Consider the following 21,970-nt stretch of genomic DNA (forward strand, 5'->3'; position numbering starts at 1 on the left):
AAAATTTCACAACAAACAATAAGGTTGCCATTATGACTTACCTCTCAGAGGAGAATGAGTCTTAAAGAAATGAAGACATTTGCTTATCAAAAGAAGCAAGCATGTGTAAATTTTTTTCCCTCAGCAGAATTGAGGATCTTTTTAAAATTTTTATTGTGAAAACACTGTACAGAGGGGTTACAATTACATGGGCAAGATAATGAGTGCATTTCTTTCTTTTTTTTTTTTCTTTTGGGTCTGGTCGTGGTGCCTGAACTCTGGGCCGGGCGCTGTTCCTCAGCTCTTCAGCTCAAGGCTAACGACCACAGTGCCACTTCCAGCTTTTTTCTTTATGTGGTGCTGAGGAATCGAACCCAGGGCCTCAGGCATGCAAGCAAGCGCTCTGCCACTGAGCCACCTTCCTAGCTCCAATGAGTGCATTTCTTATCAAGCATTGTAGCCTCCTCCTTTGTTTCACCTTCCCATCCCTTCCCAGCTTCCCCTGCCCCCCCACCAAATCCTCCCCCCCCCCACCAAAGTTGTAAAGTTCGTTTTCGACATGACAACTTGTACTTTTCATTGTTGCAAAGGGTCCACCTGTATCCTTAAACGACTTGTTTTTCCCCTTCTCCTCCACAAATTATACCGACATCAAATAGAGTGAAAGCAGGGGTTATACTGTGGGGGAGGGACATACAAAGAAACAAAGAAATAATCTTATAAATGCATTAGAAACAAATGCATGAAAGAAAAAACATTTAAATACATATCTTAGGGTTCTTGTTTTACTTGATAAGTACCAATTTAAAGTAGATTACAAAGATTGTATTGTATTGTATTGTAGATACCCTTTAAAAATGGACTACCTTAAAATGTAATGCTCATAGGTAATAGTAGCACACATATGTTTCCTTACTCTGTACTGATATCTAGTTCTGAAATCTGTCCTTTGTCTTTAATATTCTATTTTAGGAAGTGTCCCTGCATGCATTTGCTCAATTCAAAAGTTGAAAGAATGAGTGAAACAGTTGAAAGACATTCCAGTGGTTTAAGTCTAGGCCATTTACAGATGTTGATTTCTTCTTTGCTTCATATTAGCAATATAATCTCAACAACAAAACCTGTTCTGTGTTTTTAAACTCAAAATGGCATTTTTAGGAGAAAAAAATTGCAAAATGTGAGTCTCACATTTATTATTTTTTTCGCTACCACATGCAATCACTTGCAAAATTGTGAGGGATTAGTGGAGGATAAGGTTGCCATGACCTGGAATGAAAATAAACAGCCTAAGTCATGAATGTTTAAATAATCCTTTTAATTTTATTTTTTTCTTGTTATGTCAGCATTCCTGGTGCTAATGCCACAGAGATAGCATCAGTACATTAAGTCACAGCTTAAGCAACATGATTGGTATGAAACTAGGAAGAAAATACTTGTCCATGTACACAGCCAATAAAACTCTCCTGGACCCTTAACATTTGTCAAGTGCTGTTCTCTGTTTGTAAGTAAAAAATGACTAAACCTCAGTGCTCATCCTCAAGTTCACTGAAGTTCCAATCTGGAGTTCATGAGTAAGTTTAGAATGCTCATGAGCCTTGAACTCATGTAAAACTAAATGTAAAATGTTAAGGACGTGTATATTTTATTAGATTTTTTGAACAGTTCATTATGACAAACTTAAGAAAATGCTGGGCTTTGTGTAAACCTACCAATATGGATAAAAATCTGACTGCTTAGCATTGGTACATAGTGCAGGTACTAAGTGCTGAGTCTCTATACTGCTCTTTCTATGTTTCTAATAATAAGATGTTATAGTAGTATGAGACAAAGATACAGGGACCCAGCCCATACTTATTCTATATAGAGAAATTTAGTTGTCTTCTGACATTACAGATGGATTTCCTTAAGTTGTGCTGAAAAGCATGTGATAATTCCATCGAATAGTCTTATCTGCTATATTTATTCTTTGTCCTAAATAAATGTATGAGGGGTATAGCATTTAGAATATAGCTAATAAAAGTGACAAAATCCTAATTGTTTCTGTAACAATAGCTTAATTATGCATATAACTTAAGAAGGAAAAAAATATTTAGTAAGACAAATCACAATGCAGTGACTATCTAGAAGAAGGTACATTATTCCAACTGACTTAGATTTTATTTGCAGAGTTTCTCAAAATAAATAAGCCATGTAGAGATTGGTAACTTATTATTTATAGAGAGATATTCATAATAATAATGTATGTTGCACTAGGATTTGACATTACTTACGCAGTTGATTTCTTTGTTTGTAAAAAAAAACTGAAAATAATCCAAGACAACAGAAAGGATCATTACTCAATTCACGTACAAAACAAAACTCAAAATTAGTACTAAGAATATAAAAATATGTACTGTCTATGCTGTCATTCATGTACCAAAGTACATGGTTCAGGAGCACATATATTTATATAAACATATATAAATGTATTTATACTGTCTTATATTAATATTTAGTTAAACATATATGAATATATTTATAATCCTTTTCTTCTTGTTGTAAATCCTATTCCAAGTAATCATTCAGAACATAAAGCCTAACAAGAAAAATGAGGCCTAAATTTTCCATCAAGAATATGGGTCCCAAATTATGCAATTGTATTGTTTTCCATTGTTGTTTATTTATTTATTTATTCTTTTTTGTAAGCCTCTCAAAATGTTATCTAACTCATGAGTAGATTGAAGTCATGAAGTAGATTCCTCCTTGGCACAAAAATTCCTCCTGGTTAAGAACAATTCCTCTTCAAATCTCAGTATTTTGGAGGAGTGGCATTAATCAAGATTCATTCTACCCATAAACTGACATATTGAATTGAAATCCCTCTTTACAACCACTTAAATATAACTGAAAAAAATATTAACCTTAGTTGTTCCTTTTTTGTGTTACCAGCTTATGAGGTTCCATTTTCAGGATAAAAGGGAGAGTGGGGTGTAAGCCGGGAATGTGCAGTACCTATCAGGACAGTATTATGTTTATTTTCTTTTTCACTATGCCATCAATTTATTCATTCCTATTTTGTATAGTAAACAAATGAGTTCTACATGTTATCATGGTTTTATTCTAATCTTATATCAGATCTTCCATTATAAAATTATAAATTTTCATGTGAAAATTGATCGAGATAATATGATCACTATGGGTAAAGAGAATATCTTTTTAGAATTAAAAATCCCTAAGGAAATATACTTCTCTTTCTTTTTTCTTCTTTTATCCCAAATGCACAACAAAACAATGGCCAGCAATCCTGCTTTAAAGAACATGAAAGCAAAAAAACAAGCATATTTAAATAAAAAAGTATGTTCTGAAAGAAAGTCAATATGTAAAGTAAGATTTCAGTTGGAATTAGTTTTTTTTGGAGGGGGGTGTCCACTCGTGGGGCCTGAACTCTGGGCCTGGGCGCTGTCCCTCAGCTCTTCAGCTCAAGGCTAGCACTCTACCACTTGAGCCACAGTGCTACTTCTGGCTTTTTTTCTTTTTGCTTATGTGGTGCTGAGGAATCGAACCCAGGGCCTCATGCATGCAAGGCAAGCACTCTACCACTGAGCCACCTTCCCAGCCCCTGGAATTAGTTTTATTAACCTTAAGCTGTGTGCTACACTAAGCTAATAACGTCACCTATCCCAATAAATTTACAGAATGAAAAATGTTTTCATATAGAAAGAATATTTTCCTAGAAGCTAACCTGATATAATCCCAATAGCTATTCTAGCCAGATTGTGTGAAAAGAGAAAATATAAACTTGAAAAATTAATTTGTTATGTAATATTTATTGTTTAAAATTTTTATCTCATATAAATATAAATAAGTGGATTTAAGTTTATGAAAGCATTGGTAAAATAATTCTGCTGAAATACCGATCCCAAATGAGACTCAGAGACTTATTTTCCCAACTTTCACAAATTTGTCTTATTTGTCTCAAACTGTGTAGATATCAGACTATTATCTCTCTAGACTTCAACAATTCTTTCTCATATATAACAACAGATTAAATATTTTTTACTAAATATGGTACATAAGGAAACTAATAGTTTTATTAATTAATGAAGCATATCTTACAAAATGCTAGTATGTTATCTTTACAGATTGCAAAAACAGATATTTATATTCAGTAAAATAGGAAGTTTTATTATTTTAGGAATAGTTCTATTTTAACTATTACTTTACTCTGAGGAAATTTGTGAGAACTAATAATGTCATTTATTGAAATTAGTTTATATGTCTTTGGCCCTATGAGCTGTAATCAACTATTGATTACACTGTGAGATCAATGTTATGTGGCTAAAATGAAAATCTAAAATAATTAGAAAAAGGAAAGAATGATATAGAGTACAGTCAATAAGAATTCATTTCAGGTAGAATAAGAATGAGTATTAATAATACCAAACATATAATTTGTATCTTACCAATTTGATATCACTTTGAACAAAATCCTAAAATATATATAAAGAAAATTTTCTTACACAGCATTAACCTGTAAATATTATCACATGTAAGATTTTCTTAGAAGTTTTTCTCAACTACTAATTACTGCTATAAAGACAATTTAGATTACCTACAAAAGTCTAGGTACAATTTTGCCAAATTGTGTACTTCCTTTTGCCAGCTAGTGCTATATTATATTTTATATAAATAGTGTAATATTGTGCAAATACCATAAAGCTATATATTCCTTAAAACCAAAGGCTCTGGCATGGAGAAATGTAACACAAGTTACAGAGCTTTTTTTCTTTATTTATTGTTTGCTTATATATTAAAAATATTAAAGACACACGTTACTGATCTTTGTGTATGTCTTATTTTTACGAACTCATGAAAATTGGTTTCTACATGTAGTGTTCCCCATGGGTATAGAGTTGGAATGACAGAGGGAATCAGTAGCTGTTTTCTGTCCAGAGCCTTTGTTGCAGATAGGCCTTGATTATTTTGATCTAGGTAGGTTCTGTAAGGCATTCTTATTGCGGATAATTTTTCTTTGCTTCCACTTTAACCTCTGTTGAACATTTTGAAATGTTGAATTTTGTACAACTGTGATTTGGATTTTCCAGTGCACATGGTATTTTGACATACTTTTTGACCATTACAACTTTCTTCCCCTTTGGGTGAGTTACTGTTGGGGGCTATCAACAAGCTAGCATCTTTCTATTCCGCTATGTGTGTATATGTTAAAGTGGTAGCATTCACAATAAAGATACTCACATTTGGTTAAAAAGAGCCAGTTTTTGAGGAATAAAATTGCAGCCTTAGAACTATTGCTGTCCTGATACTCACTGACAAGTATAATTTTAATGTTTCTGCATTTAATATTTAATGACTCATTGAAAGAAATTGTAGTCTTTTGAGGAACCTCCATACTGCTTTCCAGAGTGGTTAAACAAATTTACACTCCAACCAACAATGCAGTAGGGTTCCCTTTTGGCCACATCCCCTCCAGCATCTTTTGTTATTAAATTTCTTGATTATAGACATTCTAAATGGGGTAAGGTAGAATCTCAATGTTGTTCTGATTTGTATTTCTTTTATGGCTAGAGAAGTTGAACATTTCTTCATGTGTCTATTGGCCATTCTTATTTCCTCTTCAGAGAAGTCTCTCTTTAAATCTTCGGCAGTTGTTTCTTTGAGGATTTGTTGTTGGAGGGGCTTAACTTTTTGAGTATATTTTAGATATGAGACCCTTGTCTGTTGTATGGCTAATGAAGATCGTCTCCCAATTTGTGGGCTTTCTATTGATCTTGCTAACTATGTCCTTCGCCATGCAGAAGCTCTGCAATTTCATGCAATCACATTTGTTCAACATTTCTTTGATTTGTTGTGTTTCTGGGTCTTTATTAACAAAATGTCGGCCTGTGCAAAGGAGCCCTAGAGTTTCTCCTATTCCTTCCTGTAATGTTTTCAGGGTGTCTGCTTTTACTTCGAGGTCTTTGATCCATTTGGAGTTAATTCTGGTGCAGAGTAATATATAAGGATCTAGTTTTAGTTTTCTGCAGGTGTAACCAATTTTTCTAGCACCATTTACTAAAGAGGCTATCTTTCTTCCATTCTAATTTTTTTAGCTCCATTATCGAAGATTAGGTGGTTATAGGTCTGTGGATTCATTTCTGATTCTTCAGTTCTATTCTATTGATCCTCAGGTCTATTCTTGTGCCAGTACCAAGCTGTATTGATTACTATGACTTTGTTGTAGAGTTTGAAATTTGGTACTGATATTCCTCCAGCATTGTTCTTTCTCCTAGAGCTCCCCTATGACCGAACAGTTCCACTTTTGGGCATTTACCCAAACAATCACAAACAAGGCCATACTAAAGCTACCAACAATACTTTATTGCAGCATTATTCACCATAGCTAAGATATGGAACCAACACAGATGCTCCTCATGGGATCAATGAATGGAGAAAATACGGCATATATATATATATGTAGGCATGTATATACATGTGTATGTATATATGAATTCTATGCCTATATATATTTATGTACATATATATGTATATATGAATTCTATGCCTCCATCAGAAAGAAAGACACTGCCCCATTTGTTAGGAAATGGAAAGACTTGGAAAAACTTATGTTAAGTGAAGTAAGCCAGACCCAAAGAAAAATAGGTCCCATGGTTTCCCTAATCTGAAATAACTAGTATATATCTTGGAAAAAGCTACATGAAATGCACCCCAAGATAGGGACACAATAGGTTTTATCTCTCTTGAAGTTGTTTGTGATGTACTCATAATGTACCGTGTGATGTTTTTGTTTCTTTTGTTTCCATGATATAAACTCTGTTTTCACTGTCTTTGATTCCAGTGCCATGCATCTTGTATATACATTTTTCTAACTTGGGGAAGGGAAGGGAAATAACAAAATGCTGAAATAAGGACAGGTTGACCCATTGTTAAGAATGAGATCTACAAGACACTATGTTGAAAATGAACTTTACAACTGGTAGGGGGAAGGAGGACTTGGGGAGGTGGAAGGGGATGGTAGGGGACAAAGGGAGGTGTAACAATGTTTGATTGGAAATGTACTCATTCCCTTACTCATGTAAATAAACGTAGCCACTCTGTACAGTAGCTTTACAATAAGTATATAAATATATATTAAAAAGGAACAATTTACAAATGTGTATAAAAGAAGAAAATGCATTGCTGAGTTTTGATTCAGGAAGATAGGTTCTGAAATTTATTCACAGAGTAAGGCAAAAACCAAGACGTTATCTCTGTACCATGAAACTTTGAACTTATTTTTAAATACTTAATATTGAGCTTATTATTGAATATTTAATTTTTTAGTTTCCTGCACTTTATGATATATTGAAAAGGATATAAAGATCCAGGAAATAATGGGAGTTTTTTTGAACTTTAATAATTACTGTTGAGCTGTTCCTTGCATCCTCCAGTGAGTGGCTCTGGAGTGACACAGAGTGGAAAAGTTCTCTGTTCTCAAGAATTGGATCAAGGCACTGAAGAAAACATTTAAATCTTATGGACCATGAAATGAATAACTGATCCTACTTTTATTTCTCTGTTGTCTGCTAGGAACTTCAGAAGTAAATATTTTATGATGCTCTGAAAGCATGTAGAAATCACGAGACAATTTTTTGATTTAACTTCACCTATCACTGCTTCCTATTTTAACTTATTTGTCTTCACCTTCCTACTTTTCCATTTGTGTTGGTGTACTGAATACTTCTTTATATGACACTTTAAATGCCTCCATCTCCAAACAAAATGTTAATAATAAATGGTGTTTGAGTGTGTTGTCTTTCCACTTTACAAAAGCTTTCTCAAAACAGTGACTAAGCCAAAGAGTTAGCATTGTATTTTGGCATCATTGTGTAATAGATTCTGCAAGGAGGTGAAGTTTAAAGCACAAAGTATTTACTATGGAATATTCCTGTGATCGATTCCTAATGAAAAAATGAGGAATGAGAGAGAATTAACTAGAATTAAGAATTGAACTACAGTGCACGATAGCACATCTCATCGCTCTCATCAGGAGGTCTGGAACTAACATTTTATACCCATATCTCAACCAGCATTGAATGATGACTCTTCTAGGTATTGCTTGATCTTGATCATGGTTTGCTCTCTGAAACTGAAGAACACCTAAATAGGGATGACCACCGAATTCTGCTCCCACATTATATTCCCAGCAGTGATAGTTACATGTCTTTTCTCAGGAAAGGGAAGTTCTATACCCCCATCTAGCATAACTCTGATAAGTATGTACAAAGGCAGTGATAAAACCATGGGAAAATTAAATACAGAGAAGTCATAGATTTTTACACTAGGCAGATTTTCTACTTTGCTCAGGAAACTAGATTCTTCACATAGAATGTGTATTTCCCTGAGACATACTGCTGGAATGCTTAAATTATGTATATTTTTGTTTACTATACAATATCTAAGGAGGGTTTAATTGGTTGTACATATAACCTGGATTTTTAGATATAGTTGAATGCTCAAATTAGAAATTATGTTGATCATGTATTCAAATCAACATCATTTATAGTACATATTTTGATCATTTCAATAAACTGTATGTTCATAACTAGTCCTGGGGTAATTTACATGTTTATATTTTTGCACAATGAAAACTGCTCTTAATAAAGGTTAACTCACATAATCAGAAACTCAATAGTTAGATAATTTAATTTACCAATAATACCTTACACATTAGGTAATAAGAATATTTTTTTCTTATTGAAAATATTGGCTATGTTCTGCCACTGCAAATCCTAATTCCAAGTTACTGTGAGAATAGTTTGTTTAGCTCAGATGGAGGAAGATAATCTACTGGTTGGTAAATATAAAATACAAGTGAAGGCTAGGAACAAAAATGAGTTTGAATTGTACACTTAAATGCTTTCCCTTTATGGTCTGTTTTCCTACTCATTTATATTAGTAGTTGCATTAAATCAACATTGACAAAATCCCTAAGCCTTCTGCCTGAGTGTGGGCAAGGTATGTCATCTATTGTTATCTTGTCTCTAAAATGACTTCCAAAAGATTAACTCCCCTAAGAGCACCATTTCAACAATTGAACATGACTTTTGTTTTAAAGTAGGCAGCATATGGTTGCAGTCAGCAATTAATACAGTCCTCTTTCAATTGCTAAGTTTCTTTATCTTGGTGAATATTGGATTGACAAATGGCTCAGAAAAGAGCATATGCTTCAAAACTATGCAGATACACCTAAGCATCTGTGCACATAAATTTATTTTTGTTCATTGAGAGGAAATGCAGCTTAACTGGGATTGACTTTTTATGACATTTATTTAGTTCTTGAATTGAGTGACAAGCCTATTAATGTATTCCCTGAACTTTATTAATGTAATTGGAAAATGGCCTACATGTCAATCAACTTATAAGAAGTAATTATATTCATAAATACTGTAAAATTATTAGCTTTTAATTTAACTCAACCACACACTTTCAAAACAGTATCATGTTATCTTTTCCTGGTAGAATAAAATTCAGTAGCAAAATATTCAGTAAGTCCATCCCTAACTGTTTGAAATTAACTATCATTAAATCAAGCAAAAATACCACTATTACAGTAAATAATGTAATAATTTTAAAATTGTTTACCAGTATCAACTGAGTCATTCCAGCAAGGACTTAAAATCTATATAGAAATGAAATGTATGGTTGGGCAAAGCTTACACTCCATAGTCAACTTTATCATGGAAAAAGAGAAATTAGAAAAATATTATATATATATATATATATAAACTTAAAGTTTACAATTTAAAAAATATGTTTACTATCCTAGCAAACATTGTTATCCCCTAATTCGACTTCTTCCACTTCCTGCCCTACTCAACCACCCCCTAAGTTATAAAGCTCATTTTCAACATAGTGTCTTGTGAGTATTGCTGTTGTATTGGTTCACCCTTTGTCCTTTGTCTCACTGTTTAGTTATTCCCCATCCCTTCCCCAAATCAGTCAAATCTATATACAAAACACAGGGTACCAAAACCAAAAACAGTGACAAAAATATGCTTATTACCTTACTTATGTAACTAAACCCTCTGTACATCACCCTTTAAAGTCTGTTATATCTTAAGGATCTTTAAAAATTATTTGTCATACATATTTCTCTAAGGAAAACAAAAGTGTCATCTTAGTCTTTTATGAAGACACTCAGGTTAGAAGGAAAAAAATTGAACCGAATAGATTAGGTACAAATAAAAGAAGTAATATGTTTGTGTTTTTAAATCTCACACTAGATTTTTTTCATCCTTTGTGTTTGTGTCTGTGTGTGTGTGTGTGTGTGTGTGTACTGTGGTTGAATACTGAGCCAGGTTGTTATGTCTTCGCTTTTTTACTCCAAGCTGTTGTTGATCTGCCACTTGAACCACCTCCATTTAGAGCATTTTGCTTGATAAGTTTTGCTGCCTGGGCTGGCTTCAAACCATGATCCTCAGACATCAGCACCCTGAGTAGCTGGCTAAGATTTCCAATGTGAACCATGGACACATGGCTCACATTAACACATATACATAAACACAAACACACAAACACATACACACTATGAGATATGATATATGTACATGTAAGATATGTGTGTGAGATATATGTACATATAGTATCTATCTCTATTTATCTATATATCTAACTATCTAATTATCTATCTAATTTTTCTTGACCCATTTGTCCATTGATGCGTATCTGGGCTAATTCCATATTTTGGCTATGGAAAATAATTCTCAGTGAATATGGTTGTGCTGGTTGCTTTAGTGTGGACCAGTTTATACTGTACTGGATACATACCCTGGAATAGAATAGGTCATAAGGCAGTTTTATGTTTAGTCTTTTGCTGAACCTCCATGTAACTTTGCAGAGTAGTTGAACAAGTTTACATTCCACCAGCAGTGTAATAGATTTCCCTTTTGGCCACATTCAATAGCATTTGCTATTGTAAGTTTTCCTGATACTAACCATTCTAAATAGAGAGAGGTAGAATCTAAGTGGTTTTTTTTAATTTGCATTTCCTATATGAACATTTTTTCATGGGTCTAATGGTCATATTTATTTCTTCTGAGAAGTTTCTCTTTAAGGCATTAGCCCATTTATTAAATTGGTTGTTGTTTCTTTGCTGGTTTATTTTTGGGGAGGATGGTTATTTTTTTGAGTGTTAAGTACATTTTTGATATTAGACCCTTGCCTGATGTATACTTGGCAAAACTTTTCTCCCATTCTGTGAGTGTTATTTCAGCATTTTGTATATATTTTTTATTTTAAAAATATTGTTCAGAGTAAGATAATGAGCACATTTCCTATCGAGCATTGTTACCTCTTCCTTTGTTTTTCTCCTACCATCTCGTCCCTCCCTTCCTCCCTAACTACTCCCCCCCAAGTTGTAATGTTCGTTTTCACCATAGTGTCTTAGTATTTCTTTTTTTGTGGTGATTCTAGATCATAGAAAGTTTTGACCTGTGCATCTGAGCTCTGGTGTTTCCCTTAACTCTTCTTGTAATATTTTCAGAATTTCTGGCTTTACACTGAAGTTGTTAATCCATTTTGAATTGATTCTGCCTCTGGGACACAGCAAAGACAGTACTCAGAAGAAAATTTTATCTTTGAGTGCCTATATCAACAATTTAGAGAAATCTCAAATTAACACTCTAATGATATACCGCAATCTCAGCAGGAATAAATCAAAGACCAAACCAATAGATGGAAAGGAATAATAAAAATTAAAACAGAAATAAATGAATTTGAGACTATCAATAAAATGAAGAATTGGTTCTCTGAAAAAATTAACAAAATTGACAGACCCTTAGCAAATCTAATTAAGAAATTACCCAAACAAATACAATTAGAGAGGAAAAAGTGAATATTACAACAGGAAAAAATTCAGATTATAAGGAAATACTTTGCAAAACTTTATGTCAAGGAATCAAAGAATCTGGATTCTCTGATGTATTCATTGAGAACATAGATCTATCCATACCAAATCAAGATTAAATCCAATGAAATAGACTCATAACAAGTATTGAAATTGAAATATCAATAAATGACTGTCCATCCAAGAAAAAGCCAGGATGGATTTATAGCTGTATTCTACAAGGCCACATTCTGCAATGAAATACAAAGGAAAGATAACTACCAAACCCATGAAGCACTATTGCACTCATACCAAAATCAGATAGGAACCTATCAAACAAAGAGAACTGTAGATATATCTCTTTGATGAACATCACTGCTAAACTTCTTAATGAAATTTTTGCCAACCAAATTCAATAACTAACCCCCAAAAGGCATACACTATGTAAGTCTGATTCAATATACATAAATCAACATATGTAATACAGTATAACACATCAACAGAAGCAAGGACAAGAATGAAATGATCATCTCAATAAATGCAGAAAAAGTTTTTGATACTATCCAACACCTCCTTAAGATAAAAGCTCTGGAGAAGCTAGGAATACATGGCATCCTCAAGATAATAATGGCTCCATATGACAAACCTACAGTCACTATTTTACTGGTGAAATAAAAAACAATTTCTTCTAAGATCAGGAACAATGCAAGGATATCCAGTCTCTCCACCCTTCTTCAGTATAGTACTGGAATTCTTAGCAAGAGTAAAAAATGAAATGGATCCAAATAGGGAAAGAAGAAATAAAACTCTCCTTTTTTGTAGATGACATGATCAGGTTTGTAAGGGACCTATAGTCTCTTCCTCAAGCTACTAGAGCTGATCCTAAACTTTGGTAAAATAACAGGTTACAAAATAAACCCACAAAAATGAGTAGCTTTCCTGTATGCCAGTAATGAGAAGAATGAGACTGAAATCAGGAAACCAACTCTATTTGTAATAGTCTCAACCCTACCCTCCAAAACTAGAATTTGACCAAAGATATGAAAGATCTCTATTGTGTAACTTAAAAGTTTCAAAAACAAAATTGAATATTTAAGGAAATGGAAGGACCATCCAAGTTCCTCAATTGGAAGAAATAACATCGTGAAAATACTGTCCAGGGCAATTTACAAATACAATGAAGAATCCATCAAAATCCCAAGAACATTCTTCAATGAAGTAGAGAAAGTAATTTAAAAATTCATATGGAATAACAGAAGACCCTGAATAATAAAAGTAATCCTTTGCAGGAAGAACATAGTTGGAGGAATATCAGTAAAAACCTTCAAACTCTTTACGAAGCCATAGTAATAAAAACAGCTTGTTACTAGCACAAGAATTGGCCTGGGGATCACTGAAACAGAATGGGAGAACCAAAAATGAACCCACAGACCCATAGCCATCTAATATTTGATAAAGAAGCCAATAACTATTGGCTTGTCACATGCAGACAACTGAAACTAAGTCTTTATATATCACATGAGCTTTTGAAGCAACAAACTCCTCCCTTCTGACATTTTATAATAATATTTGCTTAAAATGGACTCTGGTACCGGTGATGTAGCTGAATGGTAGAGAGGTTGCCTAGAATATTAAAAGCCCAGCTTCAACCCCCAGCACTATAAAATGAAGGTGGATTGGGAAAAAATTGTATTTTTCATATGACACTGTATGACCACAGTAAGCAACACTCTAATATTCATTATTTTTTAAATTTATACTTTTCTTTTTTAAAAAAATTAATAAGTTTACCATTGAATACCATACTTTTGAATATATGAAGTCCTGTTTGAATTTAAGTTAAATTTATATAAGGACATAAATCTCAGGTAGTAATGTTATAGGTTAGCAATAGCTTGCAGACTTATGCATGTACTAAAATTAATTTCTGGTCTTGATTTATTGAAGGACAATCTCAGAGACCCTATAACTAGCTTGTTCACTTGATTTCAAATGGCATTAAACGTGTATGTAGAGGCACAACAGTATCATGTTATATGTTATTAATTTTACTTAAAATACTCTATTGTCATTTTTAGTTCCACAGAACAATAAGTTTCTAAACAACCAGTACATAATCAATATATAGAACATAAATAAGTAATATAAAAAGACAAAAACATGCATTTTACATTCTCCTAATATAGTTTTTTATTTATATTGGGGTATATAGAATTTTAATTTTTCTTTTTTCTTCTCTCTGTCTCTCTCTGTCTCTCTGTCTTTGTCTCTTTCATTCTCTCTCTCTCTGTCTCTCTGCCTCTCTCTCTCTTTCTCCTTTTCTCTTTTGTTTTTCTTTTGTTTTTGTGCCCATAATGGGGTTTGAAATTAGGCCCTGGACACTGTCCTTTAGCTTTTACATTCAATGCTGGAGTTCTATCATTTAAGGTACACCTCTACCTCCAGCTTTTTGCTTGTTAATCAGAAATTAATCTCAGACTTTCCTGCCCAAGCTGCTTTCAAACCTCCATCTTCAGATCTCAACTCTGTCTAGCTCTGATTGCAGGTGTTAGCCACAGACCTGGAAATTTAGGGTTTCATATTTAAATACACAAGCAAAACAAAATAATTGGATGATTCTGTTTGCCTTTGAAGATTATTAGTTACCTAGAATGATTTATAATCTCTCGATTGTAAATAAAATATAAAGCATTGTATTTATACATATTTTGTCAATTACTCTTTAAATAAGGAAATTCGAGAAGGCTTCTGCCTGTTCATTGCGACTGGAATGAATAACAGGAATTATAGACAGAGAGAGTATTGAAAGGCTAGGAGAATGACTTTTAGACATTATGTTTCACAGACTTTTGTATTTCAATGTATCTATCTGACATAGGTTTTCAAATGTTCATTTTAATGTATTGATTATGAGCCCACAACGATTTATTTTAGCTATGATAAATAATGCTGCAATAAACATAGTTGTGTTGATAGCTTTAGTATGGTCTTGTTTGTGATCATTTGAGTAAATGCCCAAAAGTGGGATTGCTGGGTCATAGGGGAGCTCTATTTGGAGTCTTTTGAGGAACCTATAAGTGAAGTAAGACAAACCCAATGAAAGATAGGTCCCATGATTTGCCTTATTTTCAGTAACTAGTATATGTCTGGGACAAGCAGAAAAGGTCAGATAAGATTATGTTAAGTGAGAGGAACCCCAAGATAGGGACATAAGTGTTTTTGTCTTTCTGGCTATTGTTTCTAATGAATTTATAAGGTACCATGTGAATTTTTTGCTGTTTTGTATGTCCCTCCCCCATGGTATAACCCCTGTTTTCACTGTATTTGATGCTTGTATAATTTGGGGAGGGGAAGGGAAAAAACTAAATGTTTAAATAAGGATACAGGTTGACCCATTGCAACAATGAGGTGTACAAGACAGTATGTTGAAAATGAACTTAACCATTTAGGCAGAGGTGGGGGGTGAAGTTGTGGAGGTGGGAGTGAAGGGATGGTAGGGAAAAAGCAAAGGAGGAGGCAACAATGCTTAATAAGAAACATACTCATTACCTTGCTCATGTAACTGTAACCCCTCTAGAGGTACAGTATTTTTCACAATAAAAAACTTATTTAAAAAGATTTGTTTTAGAGATGATTCAAAGGAAGAGAATGGATCATCTACAAAAATCATAATGTAGTAATTATACTATAACTTGATCTTTGTGAGGATTTCATTGTCTATAATTTCCATTGCAGCTACAGTACCTAGGAATGTATTTTGCTGAAGACAAAGACAATGTATGTTTTTCAATATTGTTACTTGCTTCAGAGTCATTCTTCTAGACAACATTTAGGTTTAAGCACAGTCTCCCATAAAATAGCACTTTGAACATGCCTACCTTGCACAGTTAGGTGCACTTGCATTGTTCGCGGTGTATGTTGAGTCTGAACAGAACACGTGTATGGGCCATCATCTGTCACATCTACATTCTGTATCTGGAGGCTGTAATCTCTTTTATTCAATGTTGAAATTGAAACCCGAGGATCCACTGACCACTTATCGCCTCCGGCAAAAATAATACTTGATCGGTTCAGCCAGGCACCCTTTGAAGCTCCATCTTCCAAATAACACCTAAAAATTACCAGAGACAGATGCCATTAATCAAAATGAAAATGAGAGAAAACATTATCTGTGTTCTGAGAGTTATTTCCATATGTGAAATAATAGCACACCGTCCAGTGCAAACATCAGACATAAGCTCAGGAGACATGAATGTACCAGGATAGCTGGCAATGCCATTGCAAATGTGAAACAATACCTGAATACAATTGTCAGTCCTTTAAAGGCATGTCCTACGTGCATATATTTTAACCCAGCTCAAAATTGCTTTCTCATTCTGTCTGCATGGTAAATAAATGTAAATAAAGTGAAATAAATTCAAACAAGAACTTTCTATATTGAAATCTATAGCTATGTTTAAAATGATAAGGAGTAGGAAAGGCCTATAGGTTAACCTTGTTTGACAGAATCCAAATTTGCATATAACAGAGGTAGGAAGTATAAATGAGGCCAACTATGTGTTCATTTTCAAATTATTTCCTTGAACTATTATTATATTATTATTATATAGTTGTGTAAGTGTTTTCAATTCAGCATGCGAGTTTTTTTTTAATTTTTATTTTTTGTGAACATACTGTACAGAGGGGTTACAATTACATGGGCAAGATAATGAGTATATTTCTTATCAAGCATTGCAGCCTCCTCCTTTGTTTACCCTTCACATCCCTTCCCAGCCTCCCCCCATCCCCCTACTCAGTCCTCCCCCACCAGCACCAAAGTTATACAGTTTGTTTTGGACATGACAACTTGTGCTTCTCATAGTTGCAACGGGTCCACCTGTATCCTTAAACGACTTGTTTTTCCCCATCTCCTCCACAAATTATACTGACATCAAATACAGTGAAAGAAGGGGTTATACTCTGGGGGAGGGACATACAAAGCAACAAAGAAATAATCTTATAAATGAGTTAGAAACAAATGCATGAAAGAAAAATAAAACATTTAAATACATATCTAAGGGTTCATTTCCCTAACATCACACTATCTGACCTTTTCTGCTTGACTCATACATATACTAGATATTGCAAATAAGAGAAACCATGGGATCTATGTTTCTTTGGGCTTGGCTTACTTCACTTAATATAATTTTTTCCAAGCCTTTCCATTTCCTAACAAATGGGCAATGTCATTCTTTCTGATGGAGGCATAGAATTCCATTGTGTATATATACCACATTTTTTGATCAATTCATCTACTGAGGGGCATCTGGGTTGGTTCCATATCTTAGCTATGGTAAATAATGCTGCAATAAACATAGTTGAGCTGGTAGCTTTAGTGTGGTCTTGTTTGTAAACATTTGGGTAAATGCCCAAAAGTGGGATTGCTGGAGAAATGCAAATCAAAACAACATTGAGATACCACCTAACCCCAGTTAAAATGGCTGTAATCAAGAACTCTAACAACAACATATGCTGGAGGGGATATGGACAGAAGGGAACCTTACTTCATTTTTGGTGGGAGTGTAAACTTGTTCAACCACTTTGGAAAGCAGTATGGAGGTTCCTGAAAAGACTTCACATAGAGCTCCCCTCTGACCCAGCATGCGAGTTTTTGAGTACAAAGCATATTGATCCATGTCCTCTTCCACCATTCTCCACCATCTCTCTCAACCCCAGCCCTCAATGTACCTAGTTCTATTTCACATGTATACACTGAACATTATGCCTGTTTTGCCTACTCTGCTCTTCTCTCCATTTATCTGTTCCTCAACCTTGCACTTCTGCCTCCTAAATACTGACAACACATATTCTATCTTCTTGGTATAAATTTTGTTAAACTACAAGTTTTCACAAGAGTTACACCATTAGAATCCTCCTATCATGCAATACTTACTTAATGAAAAGTCCAGATCAAAATCAAACTATTTACTAAATAAGCACTGAAATTCTAAGGTACATTACTGATGAAACTATAAACTGCTGGATGTAGTAATTAAATACAGCAGAACTAGTATAACCCATTTAGTAGCAATTTTTTGCTGTCTTTTCAATATTTTTCTAAGAAGCACTCATTTTTCACACAGTTATGGCTTCAAAATGTGCCTTTGCTCCAAATGTTTTAGGCTTCTAAGAACAGTTAAAATACCAACTATTAACATTGAAAATATTTTATTATATTGTACACAAGATATATGAGCTATAAAGGAGAATTACATAACACAGTAAGGTGATGAGAGAGAAGAGAAAGGCTTTTTGAAGATGGCAATGCCTAGATATAAAGATGATAGTTTAAAAACATAGCTTTGTAGACAGAAATTTGATATATGGACCATGCCATGTAAAGAGCTAGACAAAGTGGAAATAATCATAAGATGCAGGGTAAAAGGTCTGAAAGATTAGATTGGAAAGATCAACTAGAGCCAGAGGAGATGGTAAGCAACAGAACAACCAATGTATATTTTAAAGACAAATCAAAGCAATTTATTCAAAGTCAGATACTATAACAAGATTTATAAATGCTGTTTTAGACTTAATACAAGTCAAGCACATTACAGTTTGAACAGGAGGCTATGGTCATAAGTGAATGATTTTGCTGAGGCCAGGAATTCTATGTTTCATCTTGAAAATGTTCTGCTACAAATTAAAGACTGGTTTTCTTAAATGAGTACAAAGCACAGCTACAGAATGAAAACACACATTCATTGAAATAGTTTGACAGCATTTCTGCAGAATACCTTGGGGGATTGAACACAGTATTTGAGATTGCTACCAAATTGCCAGTTGAAAGCAACAGGGCAGGCTGCTGCCAGCTGTATGAAACTCATCAGCAGGAAAAATGTAAGGAATAAGGTGAACTGCAAAATGTAATTTGCAGCCAGTTGGCCATCTACAGAATCCAAACTTAGAAGTCAAAGTTGTAAAGTTCTTGTTAATTGAAATTTTTTTCCTTATGGAATTAATGAAGGGAATAAACTCCTTTTTTACTGGTATAATTTAACAATTACAGTGTATTGTAAGTTTTAATAATATGTAGAACAAATATAGAGGAGACATATTTCTCATTTCACAAGATGACATTTGTTCTGGTGTGAGCTAGAATTCTGAAACACCTCTTCAAGGTTGGGTAATTCTAGAGGAACTTTACGTGTTTGGGTGCATGATGTGTTCAATGTTTATCATCTGCATTCATGTGTCTTAGAGGGTTCTCATAACAACTTCACAGGATATGAATTCCTATGCTCTCCATTACTACAAAATAAATGGAGATGTTTAGATTAAATGACATTCCCAAGCCACAGTCTAAGAAAGAGGCAATGCTGAATTCATAATCAACCCTTCTATTTTCTTTTCACTCAATGTCCTTTCCACTGTAATCCAGATCAAAGACTTTTCAAGTGGGTTTCAGAAATGGGAAGATGATGAGAATGTGGCAGATATTATGGCAAGTAATTCCTTATTTACTGAATGTGACCAACTGCTTAACCTGTCCTATTCTAAAGGATGCAGAAAATTAATTATTAATGGCTAGTTTACCATGAAAGTTTGATTTACAGCCCTCTGCAAGGCATATTCCTTTCCCTGGAGACTGGAACAGCTTTACCTTACCTGTGAATTGTCAAGAACATTACAGGATTACTCAATAAATCTCAGTAGGTTCTGGCATCAGGGGCTATCACATAAGAATAGAAGCCTGTTTGCCATTCTATGGTTTTAAAATTCCACAATACATATATATTCTGCATAGAGGTTAAGGTAAAATAGAAGATGAGTTTATTTCTTAAGTAGTTGATAAAATGCATAAAGTAAGCCAGATACACAAACACACATACATATGTATGTAATATATATTATGTATATATGTTGGTTTATTTTTACCATTATTATAGATTCCTCACACATTCCTTTTATTCTCTCCTTCCTCCCTCAAATTTCCCTTAGTAAGAGAAAAATCCTATTGCTATAATGTGCATAATGTATTAAGAAATTCAATATATGGAGAAAATATGCACAGAATTGTGGAGTATGGGTCAAAACCAAGTAAGAGCTATTAACAACAATTTATTTTTTACTTTGGATCAACAAATGTCTTTTCTTTATGTTAATGGGTTCTGGGGTCTACAAATAATCTTTTTATTTTTTTTTATTTTTATTTTTTGTTGGTCGTGGGGCTTGAACTCTGGGCTTGGGCACTGTCCCTCAGCTCTTCAGCTCAAGGCGAGCGCTCTACCACTTGAGCCACAGCACCACTTCCTACAAATAATCTTTTTAAAAACCTGGTCTGTATAGAACTTACAGCAATGATGACAATGTATATTCATGAATAGACAAAACAGGACTAAGTTATAAGAAATCATTGCTTTAACAGGATTATCATGCAAGTTTCTGAGTGTCTCTAGTTTCTGCCTTGACTCTTGGAACCAGGACCCTCCCTCCTACCACTTCATACCCAAGATGTTGTGATCCATTTAGGGATTAAATCAGATTATCAACACTTCCAAACTTCCTATTTCATTCATAATAAAGCACTTGTTCTGATGGTGGCCCACATCCATCCCTAATGTAATACCCTCATGGTTTTCTTGACCTCATCTCAGGTCATTTCATCCCTCTACTCTGGGCTGTGGTCCTCCATCTGGGCTAGCAACAAGCCAGCTGGATTGCATCTGTCTTTCCCTCTGATTCTTCCCTCCTGAGCTCTATTTCCCCAGGGGACTGCCTAGCTGGTTTCTTATCTAACATATCTTCACTGAATTGTCTAGGTATTAAACAGAAAAAAATACACCAATGTTCCTCACATCATCATTCACCATGATATTATTTTATTTGCTTATTTTCTTTCTTTCTTAGAATATATCTATTTGATTTCTTTGTTTTATTCCAAAGGTCTACATATGATGGACAAAAATAAATGTTTACTGAGTAGATAAATGAAGACAAATTTTGAAAGTAAGATTCATATAATATATATTAATATCTTAATACTCTCAGCCTATTAGAGAAAGCAAAGTAAAACCCACAAAATCTATACTAACATATACTTAAATTCAAATATATGTATCTTAAACAATAACTGTTGCATGATGTAGAGGACATGCTCAATTATCTGAATTAGGTGACTGAGTCCATCATTGGCTGAACAAAGTTTTGTTGTTTCCTTTCATAAACTTTGTCTTTTGGTCGTACTTGGGTTTGAACTCAGGGCATCAGGCCTTGTACTTACAAAGCAGGCAATTCCACTAAGCCTAACGTTCAGCCCTCATTTTTAATACCTATTTTTGAGACAGTGTCTTGCTTCCTTTGGGGCACATACCTGTGTTAAAGCCACATATTTTTGAATCCTGGTTACAAGGATTATAGGCATGCACCACCTGGGTATCTGTTTTTTCAGAAAGTGTCACATGAACTTTCTTCTGCTCCAGGCTAGACTCAAGTTGTAATCCCAACAATCACAGCCTGCCAACAAGTGAAGATTATATATAGGGACTACCAGCATCCAGCTAAGAGTTTAAAATGTGAGCCTGAAGTAGGCCAATTGCAGGCAAACAATAAAATAAATAATATGCACCATTATTTTAATTATAAATAATTTGTACTATTTAATTACTGCTTTGTTTTTCAATTGTTCCTCGTTTCACCATTAAACATTCTGTATAATCTATTCTAGTCACTTTGTTATTCGATTTGTACATATTACATGATCCTCAAATTACTCTTTAAACCAGACACTTCTATCATCTTCACTTTATAGATGAGGAAACAAGGGATTAGCAGGTTTAAGCTGAAAAAATTAGCCATCAGCACTCTTAATGAAGTGGCAGAGTATAGACAGTGGAGCCTGAGGGGTTCTTGTTCAGCATTGAAGAGTTAAAGTCTAAGGACAAGGCTGGTAATGTAAGTATGGTAAGATAATTGCTGGGACCAGTGAAGCCAGAGGTCTCTCATTGAAAACTCAGATATTATTATTATTATTATTGCTGTTATTAATTTTAAATAGCCATGTAATGGAGGTGCCATTTAATATGGCAGCATGAGTGTGATGCAACTGGATCTGTGTCAGCCCTTCAACAATCTCATCCCCCTTTGATTCAT

General features: G+C 34.0%; 1 protein-coding gene across 2 annotated transcripts in view; it reads right to left on the bottom strand.

The window, feature by feature from the left end:
* Negr1 (neuronal growth regulator 1) overlaps positions 1-21,970 on the bottom strand; it is an 865,320-nt gene that overhangs the window by 527,385 nt on the left and 315,965 nt on the right. For both annotated transcript variants that reach the window (XM_013020560.1, XM_013020561.1), the window contains exon 2: positions 15,721-15,953. In XM_013020560.1, coding sequence (XP_012876014.1) covers positions 15,721-15,953 — 233 coding nt within the window. The remainder of the gene's footprint in view (positions 1-15,720; positions 15,954-21,970) is intronic.

This window comes from Dipodomys ordii, unplaced genomic scaffold (assembly GCF_000151885.1).
Source record: "Dipodomys ordii isolate 6190 unplaced genomic scaffold, Dord_2.0 Scaffold51, whole genome shotgun sequence".
Classification (NCBI taxonomy): domain Eukaryota; kingdom Metazoa; phylum Chordata; class Mammalia; order Rodentia; family Heteromyidae; genus Dipodomys; species Dipodomys ordii.